Source organism: Aquarana catesbeiana, linkage group LG12 (assembly GCF_042186555.1).
Source record: "Aquarana catesbeiana isolate 2022-GZ linkage group LG12, ASM4218655v1, whole genome shotgun sequence".
Lineage (NCBI taxonomy): Eukaryota > Metazoa > Chordata > Amphibia > Anura > Ranidae > Aquarana > Aquarana catesbeiana.
The window spans coordinates 200,934,527-200,954,985 of NC_133335.1; the positions used below are offsets into that span (position 1 = coordinate 200,934,527).

At 40.3% G+C, this 20,459-nt stretch overlaps 1 protein-coding gene across 13 annotated transcripts in view; it reads left to right on the plus strand.

Moving 5' to 3' along the window:
* The window catches only part of PTPRT (protein tyrosine phosphatase receptor type T), a 645,628-nt gene that overhangs the window by 548,322 nt on the left and 76,847 nt on the right, over positions 1 to 20,459 (plus strand). For 9 of the 13 annotated variants that reach the window (XM_073606476.1, XM_073606478.1, XM_073606484.1 and 6 more), the window contains one exon: positions 18,673 to 18,787. In XM_073606476.1, coding sequence (XP_073462577.1) covers positions 18,673 to 18,787 — 115 coding nt within the window. The remainder of the gene's footprint in view (positions 1 to 18,672; positions 18,788 to 20,459) is intronic. The other 4 variants (XM_073606480.1, XM_073606489.1, XM_073606488.1 and 1 more) reach the window with 1 other exon arrangement.

The window sequence follows — 20,459 nt, forward strand, 5'->3', positions numbered from 1 at the left end:
TTCTCAGATGTGTCGAAGCAAGAGGGTCAGCATGGCAGCCTTATTAAAACTAGCATTTTCAGAAGGAGAACACAACAGTGGCATGCTCTGCCATTCTAACTCTTCCTCTCCATTCTTACATTTTCCGTTTAAAGAGATTGGGGAAGGGTTAGAACATTCTTTCAGTTTGTTATTGCCTTTATATGACTCTGTTGGGTTAGGTTTCCCATCACTGAGAACAGAATCACCAGTCAGTTTGTAAATCTCCATGGGGGCTGACCTATCTTCTGTTCAAGCTCAAGACTGCTGAAGGAAGGTAAAACTGTCACTTAAAGCATTTCACATTATTTCATGTCATACTGAAGGCACATTTGTTATAGGGTAGTTTTCTAGTTCCATTTATGAGCACAGATTGGATGGACTTACTGCCTGACATCACCGCTCTAACAAGGAGAGAATCCAACGCAATAATTATGTATCAATATATCCCTGGGAGGTAAGGTATAAAGCCTCGTACACACGATCGGATTTTCCGAGGGGAAATGTTGGATGACAGGCTTTTGGCGGAAAATCCGACCCTGTGTATGCTCCATCGGACAATTGTTGTCGGATTTTCCGCCAACAAATGTTGGCTAGCAGGTTTTTAAATTTTCCACCAAGAAAATCTGTTTTGTTAGATTTTCCGATCGTGTGTACACAAGTCCGTTAGACAAAAGTCCAAAGTACAAACACGCTTGCTCGAAGCAAGGATGAGCCAGAAGCGGTCGGTCTTGTAAACTAGCGTTTGAAATGGAGAATTAACATTCGTGCTGTGGCAAATTATGAAATCTCCAATGCAGCGCACAATTCTCTTCTTCTTTAATGGGATAATAATGAAGCGCTTTGCTGGTGATACTGATGCAGTTATTGCAAACTGATTTTCCTTGTCAAAAGAAGTTTATTGAGTATACAATGTTATAAAGATACATAAAGATACATAAAGTAAGTTTACAAGGATCTATAAAGTAAGCTCATTGTTTTACAGTAGGGTTTATATAGGTAAATATCATGAAATTTCAAATATTAAACATTGGGTTCACGTAAACCTAAATTAAAGATATATATCATTTCCTTAGTTACTTTTGTAGGTATTTAAATGATTTATACCTACTATACATATTGTTTACAAGTAGAGTGTATATAGGTCAAATAAATTCTGATAATGAGCTTTAATCGTAAGGTGGAGAAAAGGAAAGAGAAAGAAGAAAAAGGGTTGAAAGGTAGAGGTATGGTCCACAAGGTTGTCCCGCTCGTCAGTTTATTATTCTTTTTAGTTCTCTTTGAAGCCTTAGAATGGGTGTCTCTGTAAGTCATTTAATCTGTTACCATGGCAACAGGACAGAGTCATTGAAATTTGACAGGAACTGTTGTTTTATCCAAGGATGCCAAAGTTTTTCAAATTTTGGAATTTGATTTTGATCGATGGCTACCATCTTAGCATGGGACATTGTATTATTCATTCTGTGAATTGTTTCTGCTAGTACCAATGTAGGAGATTTCCATGCCTTGGCCACTGTTTGTTTTGCAGCCGATATTAGTTGGATCATAAGTTTGAATTGAGAGAGTGTTAACCATTCCGGTTTTAGATTAAGTAAAGTTAAATATGGATCTGGTTGTATTATTTTTTTAAATATTTTAGATGCAATCACGAAGACTTCCTTCCAGAAGGTTTGGATTACTGGGCACGTCCACCATATGTGTAAATATGTGCCTATTTCTGGGCATCCTCGAAAACAAAGAGTTGAGGTATTAGGTGAATATTTTGCCACTCTAGCAGGTACAAGGTACCAGCGAGTTAGGACTTTATAATTTGTCTCCAGTGCTAAGATGTTGGGTGAAGATGACTTAGATGTGAGCCATATATTAGACCAGTCCGTGTCTTCTAAAGTTCGTCCCAGGTCCTCCTCCCACCTCTGAACGTAAGAGGGTCTATTAAGATTTGCTACTCCATATAATTGATTATAAAGTGATGAAATTGTACCTTTAGCAAATGGATCTTTTGTACAGATTGATTCAAAAATGGATAATTGGGATAATGGTGTATCCCCCTTTAGGAATGGTGTATAGAAATTTTTGATTTGGAGATATCTAAATATCTCAGAGTTTGGTAGATCATATTTTTCTCTAAGCGATGGGAATGAAAGGAATGATTTAGATGCTATGAAGTCATTTAGTGCCTGAATGCCTGATGTTGTCCAAGCTTTAAAAGAATTTGGGTAGATCCATGCCGGATAAAAGGCCGGATTTCTGATAAAAGAAAGGAGAGGATTGTGTGGAGATTGTAACTGATATTTGGTTTTTAGTTTATCCCAGAGAGATAAGAAGTGTTTAGTTATGGGATTATGAATTTTAAAGCGGTCTTTAGGATCAAGCCATAATAAATTTGATATTAATAGAGGGTCATTTTCTGAAGCCTCTATAAATACCCATAATGGGATTTCCTGTTTTGCATGGTATTTGGACAGACTGGCCAAATGTGCTGCTCTGTAGTAGTTAGTAAAATTAGGGTATCCCAGGCCTCCTTTATTTTTGGGAAGATGTAGTGTGTGTGTATAGGTATACGTGGTTTAGAAGAGCCCCATATAAACGAAGTTGCTCTTTTTTGTACTATTCTCAAAAAATAGGAAGGAATTGGAATAGGGAGGACTCTGAATAGATAAAGCAATTTGGGTAGAATAGTCATTTTGATTGCATTAATCTTCCCTATCCAGGATAAAGGAAGTTGCGACCATTGTTTTATTAGATTTGTGATCTGTCTTAATACAGGAGGATAATTGGTTGAGAATAAGTCAGAATGAGATGCTGTTAAATGAATTCCAAGATATGGGATTGATTTTTCTGCCCATGTGAATGGGAGTGCAGCCCTAGCCGGGATCAATTCCACGTTTGTGAGTGAAATATTAAGCACTAGGCATTTCTTAGGATTAATCATAAGGCCGGATAGGGCTGCAAATCCATCAAGAGCTGGTATTAAGTTAGGACCAGAGACCTGTGGTGATGATAGAAAAAGTAATATATCGTCTGCAAATATACATAATTTGTGTGTAATACCTCCTACTTCAATGCCAGTTATAGTTTGGTTTGTTCTGATGTATTGGGCCATGGGTTCGAGTATAAGGGCAAATAATAAGGGAGATAATGGGCAACCCTGTCGGGTACCTCTTTCGATATTAAAGGCTTCAGATTTGTATCCAGCATATTTTATATAGGCTTTGGGTTTATTATATAATGCTTTGATCCATGTTAAAAAGTGGGGTCCAAAACCCCATTTTTGTAATGAATATTGCATATATTGCCAGGATACTGTGTCAAATGCCCTCTTAATATCGAGAGATAGAAAACATAAAGGGATTTTCCGTTTTTTAGCAATATGTGCCAATAACACTGCCCTGCGTATATTATCGCCTGCCTGTCTATTTGGCATGAAGCCTACTTGATCTCTATGTATTAATTTTCCTATAATGCTATTGAGGCGTTTTGCTATTATTTTTGCTAATAATTTAATATCGAGGTTTAACAGAGAGATAGGCCGATAATTCACACAGGAAGTATCATCAGAAAGGGGTTTTGGGATCATACAAACAATTGCCATTAGTGTTTCTTGCCGAAAAGAATGTCCATCTAGAAGTTTGTTAAAAGTTTCAGTGAGAATGGGAGAGAGTATTTCTGAGAATGTTTTATAGTATAAAGCCGAGTAGCCGTCTGGGCCTGGTCTTTTGTTAAGTTTTAGGTCTTTTATGGCATTAGCAACTTCATCTATAGTTATAGGCTCATCCAGACTGCTTTTTTGATTCTGAGATAACTCAGGTAAGGTTATTTTTGAGAAGAAGGATTCAGCTTCTGTAGGATTAAATTCATTGTTTGTCTTGTATAAAGTTGCGAGATGTGAGTGAAATTTATGGACTATTTTAACTGGATTACAAGTGTAAACATTTTTTGATAATTTCAAACGTATTGGTTTGAAAGATTTGTTAGTTGAATTTAATGCCCGAGCCAAATATGTACCTGGTTTGTTTGTATTCATGTAGAAATTGTGTTTGGAGCGTTTGAGGGATTTATCAACTGACTCAGTGAGAAATAGATCGTATTCCAATCTAGATTTTTCCAGATGAGATTTTGTACTCTGAGATGGATTATCTTGAAATGATATGTAGGCTGCATTAAAATTGAGTTCTAGTTTTTTTGCTAGATTTTTGCGTTCCCGTTTAAATAGTGCCATTTGTCTTTGTATTGTACCACGCAAGACAGGCTTATGAGCTTCCCACAGTGTTATTGGGGAGATGTCTGTTGTATTATTAATTGATATGTATTCCTTTAAAGCTTGTTCAATGGCCATCTGATGTAGTGGGTGTTTGAGCATTATGTCCGGTAAGTACCACGTTGGGTCATGCGCTTTTGGTATGGCTGAGGCTATAGTAGTGTATACTGCATTATGGTCAGACCACGGAATCGGAATTATATCTGATGCAATAATTTCTGGTATCATTCCTATTGTTAGAAAAATATGATCTATTCTGGTGAAGGTTTGATGAGGGTGCGAGAAATAAGTGAATTTCTTTTTCATTGGGTTACTTTCTCTCCATGAATCTACCAGATTGTATTTGGAAAGAAGTTGAGAAAAAGGTAATCTAGAGGTTATTTTGGATGGTGTAAAAGGTGATTTATTTAGAAATGGGAGGAGGACCTGGTTTGAATCCCCACACATTATCACTGTTCCTATTTTGTGTGTATTAATCACTTGTAATATATGTGAGAGGAATGGTGTAGGTTGTTTGTTAGGAGCGTAGTAGGAAATCACCGTGATTGCTGTATCCATTATATAACCCATGAGTATCAGGTATCTACCTTCTGGGTCTTTAATTTCTGATGATAAGGTGAATGGTGTGGATCGGTGAAATGCAATTAGAGTTCCCCTTTGCTTGGTACAGGCAGAAGCCGTGTAAATTTGTTGATAAAAAGGAGAAATATATTTTGGAGTAGAATCTTTGGTGAAGTGTGTTTCTTGGAGGCATACTATGTGAGCCTTCTTGTTATGGAAAGTACGGAAGGCTTTGGTCCTTTTTTGAGGGACATTTATTCCCTGAACATTCAGGGAAAGTATATTCAGTGGTGCCATGGCAATAGATCAAATAGTTTTGACTTACTTTTTGTTATGCAGAGCTGGCTGCGCAGATCAACCTGTGTGGACTGAAGAGATGAATAGATAGAAAAGAAACCAGTGAATTCTGGAGTAAAGAGTAAACAAAAAACATATGAGATTAGATGATACATTGTATAAATTATTTTTTGCAAGTAATCACAATTTACCCGTGAAAGAGAATAAATATCTCTCTCAGGGGAATAAGTGCCTTCGTCACACTCCCACATAATATGGTTGGGAGAATGAGGAGGGCTAATGGGGGTACACGGATCTTCCGCTTACAGGAGAGAAGTGCTATGTCAAAAGACATCAAAATGATGTTTCATTAATTGGAGTGCAGAATATAGTTTTTGTTGAAATTATTTATTCCAGGGTGGTTGTATATGGTTAGTCTTGCCCTAGGCTAAATAATTCAGTTAGAAAGGTACTGTTAATAACTTTGGTATTGATGAAGATAGTTTGAATTATTTTGGGATTTTAACCCTTTTAGAGTAAACAATTACATATTTTATTCATATGTAACTGTTTAGATATGTTAACTTATAAAATTGAGGTTGTATTGCTTCAGATTAGAATAAACAAAAACATAATTCTAGGAACTAGTTAGGTAATAATATATTTGTTTTAAGAAAAGAAAGAAAAAGCTTCCATTACTTCTGGATTATTGAACATATTTGTCCTAAAAAGTAATATATCTATTGTTATTACCTGATAATATATAACTGAACAAGAATTTCCTTATTTCACTTATATATTCTAAGGCTATATGAATCAGAAGTAATAAGAAATATAACTGGAATGTAACATGATCCCACACAGTGTGTGACTATCAGAATGCAGTTACATTCAGTTATAAATACAGGTTTTTTATAGAGAACCATCTCTTAGTATAATAAATGAAGAGATATCAGGAATTAGGATGTCAGTCCATTGAATCTTCTTGGTCCATGGATGATGTGGCATAACAGCCTCTTTTGTGAGAATGATGATTCCCATTTTGTTCTGAAATTTTCTGGGTGCTGCCTGAAGGTGAAGATGATGCCATTCTTCTGCGTGTGGGAGTGTTGCTGCTTGTGGGTTCTGTCAGATTTAATTTTAAAAGGGTTTGTTGTAGTTCATCTGCTGATCTGCTTCTGTAAATTGTACCTTGGTAGTTAAATCTGACTGAAAAGGGGAAGCCCCATTGATACATAATGTTGTGGCGTTGCAGTTCCATTAGTTGGGGTTTCATGGATCGTCTTTTAGTAATAGTAAGTTGGGATAGGTCAGCAAAAATTTGATAATTGTGTCCTTGAAAATTAAGTTCCTTTTTTTCTCTTGCAGCAATTAGTATTTGTTCTTTCGTTCTGTAATAATGAAATTTTGTGATTATATCACGTGGGGGTCCATCTTTCTTTTTGGCTGTGAGGGCTCTGTGTACTCTGTCCAGTTCTAAACGTTCAATAGGGATATCTGGCTTTAGTTCTTGTAATAGAGCAGTAATAGTAGATTGCAGGTCTGTCACAGTTTCAGGTATTCCCCTTATGCGCAAGTTTGAACGTCTGGCTCTATTTTCGTAATCTTCGAGCTTAGTTTGAAGTATTAAATTCTCTTTTTTTAATTGTTCCAATTCTGTTATATTTTCTTGGGTTGTAATTTCAATTTCATCCATTTTTATTTCTAAGGCTGCGGTGCGGTTTCCCAGCTCTCTTATTTCTTTGGTTAGGTTTTTTGTTATTTGGTCTGAGGTTTGTTTTAAAGCCTTATGAAGCATCTTTTCAAATTGTAATAATATTACTGGGGATACTGAGGAGGCTTGTGGAGAAGTTTGTGAGAGGATTTGTTCTGTATCTGACTCAAATGGAGAGTCTTGCTGTGACATTTTCTGTCTGTGAGAGCGCCCTGATGCTGTATCTTGTGAGGTGACTGGAGCTGCTTCAGCTGCAGTGAGTGCCTGTGAGCTCTTTGTGAGGTGATTTTTATTTCTGCCACGGTTTCCTCCCAGTACCATATTTCCTGCCCAAACTTTCACAGTTTGTTCCCTGGGGCAAAAAGGTTCAAATGGATACCTTTTGAGCCTGCAGGCTCCGCTTTGTCCTTCTCTTCTCTCCTCAGCGGTGTGGAGCTCTAACAATGCATGTCTGCTCTGCTAGGCTCCGCCTCCTGCCCCCCTCGCAAACTGATTTTCAAAGGCTTTTTTTTTCTAGTGATATCAAGAATAATATTATTATGGTTTTTTTATTTATTTACCACAACACCATTATCCCGTAGTTTTTAAGAGCAAAGATACAACTATGTTGGTGTCCCTTGTTAATTTTACATTGTATTATTTAAAATGTAACTGCCTACTCCCAAACTGTCATTTGAAGTAAAACACATAGCCAAGTATTATTCTACACAATTTTTTTTATTGTGCATTAAAAAAAGAAAACAAATAAAATTAGACATGCTATCTGCCAATAGAACTTAACCAAAAAGTGCATTTTATGCATCCAAAAATATAGAAAATATAACAAATTAAATCATTATTCAACCAAAAAAATAATGTCAAAGCAATAACTCCAAGGCCAATAATAAATAACATGTTATCTCCTCCGATTCCGCAACATGGATGGTTAACAAACGGCTGTTCAGAAAAGAACTGAAAAGCACAAAATGAAAAGTGCGAAATGAAAAATGTAAAATGAAAAGTGCGAACCAACACTCACCAAACTTCTACTAACACGAAATTAGCAGAAGGAGCCCAAAGGGTGGCGCCAAAGAGCTGAAAAACAACGTAGTACGTCACTACGTTCGTAATTGTTGGCCAACAATTGTGTGGCCCTGTGTATGCAAGACAAATTTGGACCAACGCCCTTCGGACAAAATTCCACGGTTTTGTTGGCCAACAATCCGATCGTGTGTACGAGGATTAACTATTATAACAATTCAAGAGTGGAGATTTACGTTATTACTGATGCTCATTGGTAACTGGTTCTCATTAAATTGGACCCATCGAAAACACTCACATTTCACATAATTCACTAGAACACATAAGCCTAACCAAATCAAATTAAAACTGTGTTTTTAAAAAGATTTCTTTCTTAAAATGAATTAAAAAAGAATGACTAGGCTAAGATCATGTGGTCTCTGGCTATCTGGAAAAATATGGGTGTTTCACAAAAACTGAACATAGCATGTTGTTTCCAGATAAAAAAAAACATCTACCCCCATGTAAATACATAATCACGAACCATAAGTAAAAACAAGATTTTATATCAACACATTACATACATTGATAAAATAATTTAAAGCCCAACTCGAGGCTCTGGTATCCCCTCCACCATTCGCCCATCCCACCCATTGGAGCCCCCCTACACCCACAAAAAGCAATATCCCGACTTTTGGAGTCTTCAGTCTCAAATCAGCTTTAGCTTGATGGATTTGTTTTTACATTCATGTACGTATCTAACATTATATACTCTTTAGTAGTCTAAAGTCTTCGGTATAAAAGACTTTGGAGATTAAAGAAAACTGAGTATCCAGATAGTCTTTGAAACAAGTGTGACAAGGTCTAAAGAATTGGCCATCATACCAGGTCAAGTTCAGTTGCCTGAATTTCACATCCATCACATTTTTTATGGTCTCCAGAGGTCTGCTTCATCCTCATCTTCTTGACATTCCAAATGCTGCAGAGAATGGCACCATCCAATGGTGTGAAGTCATTCTCCTGTAAATCCAGGAAGCTATGATGCCCTAAACAGACAGGAAAACAGCTTTAGCTGGATGGATTTTTTTTCCATTCATGTAATTATCCAACATTATATTCTCTTTAGTAATCTAAAGTCTTTGATATAAAAGATTCTTCTGAGATCAAAGAAAACTGAGTATCCAGATAGTCTTTGAAACAAGTGTAACAACAGTCTACAGCGTTGGCCATCATATCAGGTCAAGTTCGGTCTCCTGTGTTTTACATCTTACACATTTTTTTTTGGTTTACCTAAAATTAAGATGCTGTTTTTTTTTTTTTGCTGACTTCTTTGGAAGCTCAGTTGTTTACTGTCTCATCACCAAAAGTCTTTGAAATAACTCAATCCTCCAGCTAATTGCAGATAAAGAGATTTTTTGCCGCATTACACGTTGATATGATTATTTAAAGCCCAGCTTAAGGGTTGGGTATCCCTCTCTACTGTTTGTGCCTCCCACCCATTGTAGCACCCCTGCACCCAAAAAAACCACGTACCTTTTATCTCTTTTGTCTGGACTAGTGATGTCAGAGGTCATCTTCGTCCTCTTCCTTATATTCTAAATGCTTCAGACAGTAGCACACCTTAATGGTGTGGAATCACTCTATAGCAGAGATTTCCAAACTTTCTAAACAATGGACCAGTTTACTGTCCTTCAGACTTTAGAGGGGCCAGATTATGGCCAGTCGGGTTAGAAAATGTCTTGAAAAACAACATCTCAGGCCTGGTGGTCAGTGGGAGTAAAAAAAATGACATAGCGCCTGTGGTCAGTAGCAAGAGGAATAGTGCCCTGTAATTGGTTTCAGTGGGAGGAAATGTGCACTATGGTTGGTGTCGGTGGCAGGAATTATGCCCCACTGTTGGTGTCAGTAGAAGGAATAGTGCTCTGCTATTGGTTTCAGTGGGATGAAATGTGCCCCATTGTTGGTGTCGTTGGTGTCGCTGGCAGGAATTATACCACACTCATTGGGAGGAATAATGCCCCAAGGGTCAGATAAAGGATAGTAAAGGGCCGCATCCAGCCCATGGGCCACAGTTTAGAGACCACTGCTCTATAGCATTCTCCAGGAAATCCAGGGTGGAGCCATGATGCTCTGGGCTTACAGGAAGAGGGTGGAATGATGCTGGATATCATGCAATCCAAAAAAGGGGCAGCTCCGCATTACTGAATCGTTGACCTGGTAAGTCTGCCAGGGACAGCGTTGGCAGTAGGGTGCCTATAAAAACATTTTTTAAAATTATTTTTATAAGGGCTCCTGGGGGGTCCCTTTTTTGTTTATTGGCATAGCAGAAATTTGGCTTTAAGCTGCTTTGGCATATGTAAAACATATTAAAAGGACTATTGTTCCTCTCCGGACTGGACTGGACTGGAAATTACATTTATAACATTTTTGGCTGTCACTACATTATATTCTGACTTTAGGTGGGTCCAGAGTTAATGGAAACAATTACAATGGGCGCAGATACAGCGGTAACATAGCGATCACAAGGGGAAGAATTCTCAGCTTTGAAAATTCTGATGACATATTTTTAAAGTAGGAGCTGTCAAAAGCCCCCCTCCAAGACCCTGCTGTTTGATAATAATGTCTGTTTTCCCCTCGGCTGCTTTGAAGTGGGATGGAAATGAGCTGTTACTGCTCACGGCGCCTCTGCTTGGAGATTAACTGCTATTAGGATGCTGGATCCTTTAAAGGCAAATAGACCTCTGATCAAAGCGGTGTTCCCAATTAACCGCTCATTACCTGTCTATCCTGATATAAAAGATCCTTCGCAATAAACACAAAGCGTGCTCAGCAAGGCCTTGTCGTCTTTGCTATTCATAGGCACCTGTTAACTACTTAGCGGTAATGCAGACCGATAGATCACAGAATATTTAGAAAAATCTGCAAAAAGGAAGAGTGCAGATGTCCTTGCTGACCTCTCTTTCTGAAGATGCTGGTTCCCTGGCTGTCATGCTGATTCAGTGGCTTCAGCACTTTTTAAGTCATTAACCTGGAAAAAAAATTGCAGATCAGGCTTTTCAGCTTTACTTTGACAATACTAATCTTCATGCTGATCCTCAACCAGTGAATCAGGAGGGAGTAAAGCCAGGGATGTCGCTTTTTTAAGGTTAAGTTGGTTGTAAACCTCAGACATGAAATATGAACAAAGCTTATCCTTCTATAGTAGGGTTTCTTAACTAGAGTTCCATGGAACCCTGGGGTTTCTCCAGAAGTTGCTTGGGGTTTCTTGAGCAATGAGCAATTTCTGCCTCTCAGATAAGTTCCCACTGACACCATTGATCTTTTTCGCTATCTGTAAAGGGGTAATTATTTCCAATGTCCACCAGTGTAAGGAGCACTCTTGTAGTTGTAGTTATAGTAATTTTTAGCAGGGGTTCCATGAGTAGGGTTGCCACCTTTTCTCCAAGCCAAACCCGACCACTTTAGCAGTGCAGGGCAATTTTTTTTCTCATAGTATACATTATAGTATTATAAAAAACCTGGAACACCTTTGGGTGGCCCAAGGAAATGCAGCATGTGTAGTGCACCATGGCGAACAGTGTGTATGGCCAAATTGCTCTTGCTGACATCACCCCCCCCCCCCCCCAATTAATGCCAAACAGCTCCCGGATGGCAACAGATTTTTATGTGACTATCTTGGTTACTTGGGGAGCCGCAGCCCTGTCTGAATAATGTGTCCGGGTTTAAGGCAGACTGAAACCCAGACACATGATTCAAAAACCGGACTGTCCAGGTGAATCCTGGACAGGTGGCAACCCTATCCGTGAGACCGGAAAGTTATTTCAAGGGTCCCTCTATGTTGAAAAGGTTGTTCTATAGTGTCTACTTGTCTCAATTCCCAGTAGGGGAAGTTCCGCTTTAACCTCCCTGGCGGTATGATTATTTTGGATTTTAGGTGCTGAAAGCGGTACAATTATTTTGCATGGAAATTTGGCGTTTTATATTGTAGGTCTGTAAATCTTAACAATAACACACTTAAATCTGTCCAAACCAGAGTCTAGTAGATATCCCGGGTATGATAAAGTTTGAAACACAAAAACATAAATTATAATATAATAAATAAAAATAAATAATAAAAAAAAATAAAAAAAAATAGTAATAAAATAAATTTCCCCACAATTCACTATCGCTCAATTGTGTTCTAATTTACTATCGCTGTTTTCTAGCTGGTCTAAAGCCACTTTTGACGTAAAGGGACACTTTTTGGTTGCTATGGACAATCTCCAGTTTCCAGGCAGAAAGAACAGTATATATAATATAAAACTGCATGCAGGGCATAGGACAAAGCACTGGGGACAAAAGGGATGTGAAATCATTTCATACAGTACTGTAATCTGTAAGATTACAGTACTGTATGTGTTATGATTTTTACTTTTTTTTTAATTTGCCGCCAGGCTCCGCCCCCGTGCGTCGCGCCGCTCGCAGGGAACGGAGCCTGGCAAGGAGAGGCTTCGGAGGAGGACGGAGCCCGCAGACACAGCGGGTGACATCGCAGGATCCCGGGGACAAGGTAAGTAACGCCGCCCCAGGATCCTGCAATGCGATCCCGAGTGTGGCTCGGGGTTACCGCTAATGGTACTGAATTTTAACCCCGAGCCACACTCGGTAAAACCGCCAGGGAGGTTAAGCGCACCTCCCCCCCATCCTATGCCACATTTGGCATGTAATTTTTTTGAGGGGGGAGGGGGGGAGCGGGTACCTCGTTTTAACAGGTACCCACTCCCACTTCCGCTTGGACCACCTGCAATTTTCTGAGAAATGTCACAGGTCCCCCCCAGAAGATTGCCCGACCATCGAGAAGGAGCAGCACGACTCGCTCATGCATAGTGCGCACCCAGCTGTGAAGCCACAAGCTGTCACAGCCGGGGAGAGGAGAGGGAGAGAACCGAGGGTTCCAGCGGCCACATTGCTGGATCCTGGAACAGGAGAATGTGTGTTTATTAATACTTTTTGTAGCTGCTGATGCTTAATAAACGCAAAACAACTGGAACTCTGCTTCAAGATCACAAAGCAACAAAGCAACACACAAAGCAAGCAAGCTGTCTGCTGCGTTGTTCCTCTGCTATCAGCTTGAATCACTTCTAAAAAGTTTTCCTGACACCAAGAGAAAAAAGGTGACAGGGGAGGAAGCTCCAGCACACAGCCTGTGATTGACAGCCTCCGCTCTGTTCCTATGTGCTGTGATGGGGGGGGTCCCTTCCCTACCCTCCAATTAGCTCTCAGAGCTCTCCTCACAAAGTTCTGCAGTTTGAAACTTCAACTCTCTGCCCCATTTTCTGACAGCTCAGACGAGCTTTAGAAATGCTGGATTTTTAACAGATGTAGAGAAGAGAAGACTGCAGATAAACAGGTACAACTTATGTAGGAGGATTTGTTTAATATGTTATCACCTGAGGCCAGTCACTTGACTTGGGTACATGTAAGGGTTTAAAACCACTTTACCAAGCCTCCATATTTATCTCCTGCATGTTTACTGTTAAGGAAAAAACTGGAGGTTGCCAATGCTGACCTCATTCTGAAAATGCTAGATCACTGGCTGTTGTTGGGTCAGTGGTTTGAGGAAATAACCCAAAACAAGCATACAATACCAGGAAAGTGACAATGAAGACAGAACTCATTGCATATTTGTTATGAATCAGTAAATCTTAAAGGGTTTGTTAACCCATCTACACCAGTCTATGCCAGCCCCTCGGTTAGAGGCTGGCATAACACACTATGTCATTCGTTTTAAAAAACAAGCGCTGTAAATACCTAATATCAGCTGTCTTCAGGCCGGTCATGTGACTCCAGCTACTATACATGTCTCCGGAGGGAGGGGCTGTGATCTCCCTCTGACGTCAGCCGGGGAGATCATGTGGCCGCTCTGCTCCTCCACAGAAGCCGTGTATCGTAGCTGTAAAGTGGCCGCGAGTCACATGACCGGCATGGAATTAGGTATTTACAGCGCTCGTTTTTTAAAACAAATGACACAGTGTGCTATGCCAGCCTCTAATATAGAGGCTGGCAGTGAAAATTTAGCAAATTTATTTTACAAGAATAGTAGCGCGGGGGGGGCGGGGCTGGGCCGGAGACAGACACAGAGGAGGGTGACAGGCAGGAAGGAGAGAGGAGAGCGGAGCAGGGCGGCCTATCACAGAGGGAGGCACTTTGACCACAGTGATCAGGGCGGAGCTACCCTGTTTATCGTGGTCTGATTAGAGAGGGGCATACAGGAAGTGGTAGGTTTAGCATTCTTTTTTTTTTTTTTTTTTACAGATTAGAGGGGGGGCAGATTACATAGCACAAGCCCTGTGCTGTGTAATCTGCTTTAAGGGACCAGAATCTGCATTTTTTTTTTTTTGAGTTAACAAACGCTCTAATGGCCCGTACACACGATCCGAATATTGTACGAAAACGGTCATCCGAGGAAGGATCGTACGATATTCGGATCGTGTGTACATTACTTTCGACAGCCGATCATGACCGTTCATCCGATATTATTCGATTGGTTATACACGAAGATTTTCCTGGTACGATTCCAGATCGTACGATTTTCGTTTAGTCAGTATAGTTGTCGTCCGAAAATACAATACAAATACATTACAACACATGACATCACTTCCGATTTTTTTGTCTGTCGTACGACAATTTTCGTGACTTTATTAGCTATTCAATTTCTACTTGCGACTATTTAAGCAAGAATGGCCATACGATCGGTTGTACGATATTCGGAACATGTGTACGAGGCATAAAGCCCATCTAGGCTTTCAATTTTTATCATCTAATTATATTCCTGTTGCAGCGAAATAAAAGATATGCAAAGTCTTAGGGCCTTGAATAGATCCCCTGCTTAATCAGAGCAGAACGGAATGGATGACATTTTTTTGTCTATTAAGGTTTTTCCTACAGCCTGAAACCAGACCCATGTTAGGTTTATGGGCAGGTGGACTTAAACATTTACCTCACATTTGTGTCCAGAAAAGCAGAAATAGACACAAACATTTTCTGTTAATTATTTTTTTTGGACCTAGATGCAGGTCTTTTACATCCACTTGCCTATACAATAACTTTGAGCGTTCTTTCAGATCTGGCTGGAAAACTGACAGGTGGATCTGATTGGACAGCCCGTGTAAAAGGACCTTTACAGAAATTAGCTACAGAGTAGAAAAGCCTGTCCCCTGCCAGCAGTGCCAGGACAAAGTCATCTAGTGCCCATGGCAAAGATGCCAAATGACGCCCTCACCCCAAGATGTATGAGCATCATGTGTCAGCAAAATCTCCTCCCCCCAAAAAAAATATTTGGGCACTAATTCGCACGCTTACCCCCTAAGCATAAATTCCCTTTGCAAGCCAAAATTCTCCCCAAACAAAAAAAATCACCCTCTTCCGGTATCAATCCCCCCTACACTAAAATCCCCAACCCAGCACAAATCTTTGCCCCCACCATCCCTACTCCCAGCTCAAATCCTCTCTCTCCCCAAATGCCTCTCCTAGCACAAATCGTCTACCCCTCAAATTTCCCCTCTGAGCATAAATCCTCCCCCCCTCCAAATCCCCCCTCATAGCACAATCCCCCCCCCCCCGATTTTCTCGCATAGCACAAATCTCCACCCAGTCATCCCTACTATCACAAATCCTCCCCCCCAAATCCCCATTCCGAACACAAATCCCCCCTCCTAGTAGAAATCCTCCCCTCCAAAATACCCCCTCCTAGCACCCCCCCCCCCCCAATCAACCCTCCCACCCACCAAATTTTACCTGCTAAAATAAATATTGCACCACTGCCACCCCCCAAGATTCCTCCTCCAAGTACAAAAGGGTCCTGTTCTTTTTTGGGTCCAGTTTAGGTGCAAATTCAGGCAAAAATTTGGACCTGAATTGCACCTGAACCGGTGAACAGGGACGCACCGGGTCCCTGGCTGGAAACCGCAGACACACATATGTGAACCCGGCTTTAGGCTTTTAAAATACTGAAGGCTGTGGATCAGCGTGTCAGCCAGGGAACATGTATTTTCAGAAGAGGAAGTTTGCAATGGCAGCCTGTATACTGGTCAGTGTAGGTTTCCTTTAGTAGGCAGTGCATCTGCTGTCTACATCTGCTAACAGAGCACGGATCGGCTCTTCAGGAATGTGTTTTAGAAGTGCAAAGAAGAAAAGTGCCTGAAGCATGCGGTGACCCTGGACCCACTACAGATAGCATACACAAGAGGCTTCATGGTAAGACGAAAGGCCCATACCACTTTATACTTCAGATATAGAATAAGACATGGGTAGGCAGTGCCACTTCGAGGCTAAGTACTGCAGGTGCTGTCCAGCGAAGACTGCCAAGAAGGACGGTGGCAGGGGATGTCATAAGCCATGATTGCCCATTATATTCCATGCATCAACTCAACTGCATCCTCCAGCAGACCAGAAGAGGAAGGAGGAGAATACACTTTGCAATGATTCCTACAGAATAAAATCACATAGCTTCATAATAACCACCAACCAAGATGAATTTGGCCCGTGTACATTTTGCTTTGTGGCACATTACCACAGTGTGTGGCAATGTACCTGCCCTATATGCAATGTTTTTCAGTGCCATCCAGCAGAGCACAATGCACCACACGTTGTGGTGCGCTGCATTTTTAAAAAAGGGTCATGCACATTTTTTTTTTTATCTGTTGTGGTACATTGGCAGCCCCTTCATAACCAAATTTAGGTATGGTTTTTAAATTAAAATAGAATGGAGTCATATATGTATATAAATATATAGTAAAGACCCACCAATCATTTGGAATAGTGATTGTCATGGAGTGCCAACCCTGGTATTGAAGTATAAGAAAAGTAGGTAATGGATATAGGGTGTTGAACGGTCATCTCCAGACAAGTATAATAGAACCTAAAAATTTAAAAATATATAAATATATAATTTATTATTGAAAAAAAAAAGGGTTTACAAAGACATACACATATATAAACAAGGGACCAAATGTTGTCCCTATAAAAACAGTAAAGTATGTACAGTAGGTACATTATATACAAAGTATAGTGTATATAGTCTACCTACTGTACATACTTTACTGTTTTTATAGGGGTGACATTTGGTCCCTTGTTTATATGTGTATGTTTTTGTAAACCTTTTTTTTTTTCAATAATAAATTATATATTTATCAATTTTGTGTTATATTATACTTGTCTGGAGATGACTATTCAATGCCCTATGTCCATAAAGCTTTTTAAGTTAGTACAAGGGACAGTACTTACATTTAATGTGATGTGTCCCTTGTGCTGGTGTCTGCCGTCCTAGGTGAAATCCGAAGTCCTCTGCCCCCTTTCCTCCCATACCCCTGCATACCCTCATCTTCTGGTACTTCAGGGGTTAATACAAGCATTGGACCTGTCTCAGGCAATCATCAAGAGTGCCGACTATGTTCACCCTTTCCACCCCCCCTCCTCCATTCACAGAATCTATACCAGGGGTCTCCAAACATTCTAAACAAAGGGCCAGTTTACTGTCCATCGGACTTTAGGTGGGCCAGACTGTGCCCACTGAAAGTAAACAATGTCAGATCTTTGGTATTACAGGGAGAAATAGTTGGTGTCAGTGGAAGGAATAATGCTCCATCATTGGTGTCAGTGGCAGGAATTATGCCCCATTTGTTGGTGTAAGTGGCAGGAATTATGCCTTAGGGGCCAGATAAAGGCAAGCAAATGGGCCGCAGTTTGGAGACCACTGATCTATACTATAATTTTCCCCCAATGAAACATGCACTTTGAGTAGAGCATAGGTGGAGGAATGAAAGGTCCACCTCTTCCATTTAGAGCGTTTTTTATTCATGCAAGTTTTAGTGGAGCCTCCTATGAATAGAGGAGGTGGGCAGAAGCATCAAGCATAATTGGCAGTGTTGACGAGGATCCGAGACAGATCCAGGGATTTTATCTTCTAATACTGCGTACCCACGGTCGGACTTCTCGTCGGAAGAAGATATCTCGGCTTTTCTGACGGGATTCTGCTCAAGTTTGCCTTACACACGGTCACGCAAAAGTTCGCTGAACTTACGACCGTCAAGAATGCGGTGACGTGCAACACTACGACAAGCCGAGAAAATGAAGTTCAATGCTTCCGAGCATGCGTCGAATTGTTTCCCAGCATGCGTAGGAATTTTGCGCTTCGGAATTGCCATAGTCGATCGCATTTTCGGAGAGGAACTTTTCCCGACTGAAAAATTAAGAACATGCTCTCAGTCTTTTGCTGGCTGGAATTCAGCCAGCAAAAGTCCGATGGAGCATACACACGGTCGCATTTTCCGACTGAAAACTCTCATTGGTCTTTTGCCAGCCGAAATTTTTTATCGTGTGTACGCGGCATAAGAACCAAAAAAATGACATGTATAGGAATGGAGCAACATCAAAGTGTATGTCTAACCAAAACCATTTTTTTGTAATAAATATGGATAGAGTAGGGGATGATATTAGGACCCCTTGTCAGTTTATTTCTTGCTGTGTCCTGTTGATGCGATTTCCCTCACTTCCTGTCTCAGCGACACAACAGGAAGTGAGAGGAAATTGTGAGCTCACTTCTCCTCCTTCAGGAACAGTCCTCAACGGAAGATTTCCCCTTCCCTCTTGTTCTTGAGATAACTCTAAAATGATGGACTTCCCCATTCTATCTTAGTAACAATGGTCACCAGGACAAAGAGAGAGGATGGATCTCCCAAGTGGGAACACAGACAGCAATAAAAACTTCACAGGGGTTCTAACTCTTTTCTACTCTATCAAAACTAAAAAAGTTTTTGGTTTGGTACAATAAACAAAATAAAACTTTTTTTTCTTTTTTTTTTTGCAGGCGCTGCCTGAAGGCCAGACCGCATCCTGGGATACAGCAAAGGAGGACGAGAACCGCAACAAGAACAGATATGGGAACATTATCTCCTGTGAGTGTGACCCTAGCAGGCAGGATGGTGATTGTCTTTAACTTATCAGACCTTCTCATTATCAACACCACAGCTCACCTGTGCATGCCTTACGTTGAAATATCTACATAGTGTGTCACCTTTCATGGCAAAAAGTAATAAAGTCCAACTGAACGTTCGGTTTATAAGCCTAGGTTTACATATATGTGGTGTGATTTTCATGTCAGTTTTCAGTGCGATTGTCAAAGGTAGTTGTTCAGCGGTTCAAGTGCAATTCAGATGCGATTCTGATATGACTCAGGAATGCGATTGTGAATACCCTTTCGTTCAATGCCAATTCAGTACTGCTGCAATTTTCAATCTGCATTCAAATGCTCTTCTCTACAAAACTGCCTTCTATTCACTTCTATGCAAATCTGTTTTCTAGCCACTTCTATGCAAAACTGTCTATGAATCACATCCTATGTGAACAGTTATCTCAGAATGCCAATGATTCTATGCTGTGCGAGTTTGGAACGCATCGCTCCAAACTCGCACAGGACCTGTTTTTTACCGGGACCAAAATCGCACTGCATGGATGTGAACGTCCTTCATAGGAAACAATGTATTTTCAGATGACATTTGAATCTCGGGCTTTCTGATCACATCCAATCCGCATCAATGTGAACAGGGACTATATCAGCAAAATATGCTCAAAAAGTGCTCAATGTCTTACAGCTTGTTTTCCTTAAAAAACAGCCACAGCATGAGTAGAACAGTAAGTCTCCTGCCAGCATGTGGCTCTCTGTGTGTTATGTGAATAGGAAAAAAGGAGTTCCCCTTGGGGTTTGTGGACATTAACGGCACTCAGATAAATTTAACAACTTAATGTAGTAAAAAAAGTATGCATATATTTTATTGTAAATATATAGTTAAACATATATAATGGAGTATACATAACAGCCACTATTGGTGATACAATAGTTACAAATAGACTCCGAAACACGTTGGGTGAAGGATAATTTCTACATACCATCTATTTGTAACTACTGTATCACCAGTAGGGATGAGCCGAACACCCCCCGGTTCGGTTCGCACCAGAACCCGCGAACGGACCGAAAGTTCGCACGAACGTTAGAACCCCATTGACGTCTATGGGACTCGAACGTTCGAAATCAAAAGTGCTCATTTTAAAGGCTAATTTGCATGGTATTGTCCTAAAAAGGGTTTGGGGACCCGGGTCCTACCCCAGGGGACATGTATCAATGCAAAAAAAACTTTTAAAAACGGCCGTTTTTTCGGGAGCAGTGATTTTAATGATGCTTAAAGTAAAAAAAAAAAAAGTGAAATATTCCTTTAAATATCGTACCTGGGGGGTGTCTATAGTATGCCTGTAAAGTGACGCGTGTTTCCCATGTTTAGAACAGTCCCTGCACCAAATGTCATTTTTAAAGGAAAAAATCTCATTTAAAACTGCTTGCGGGTTTAATGTCATGTCGGGTCATGGCAATATGGATGAAAATCAGTGAGACAAACGGCATGGGTACCCCCCAGTCCATTACCAGGCCCTTTGGGTCTTGTATGGATATTAAGGGGAACCCCGCACCCAAATTAAAATAAGGAAAGGTGTGGGGCCACCAGGCCCTATATACTCTGAACAGCAGTATACAGGCGGTGCAAACAAGACAGGGACTGTAGGTTTGTTGTTAAGTAGAATCTGTTTGTAATTTTGAACATTTTT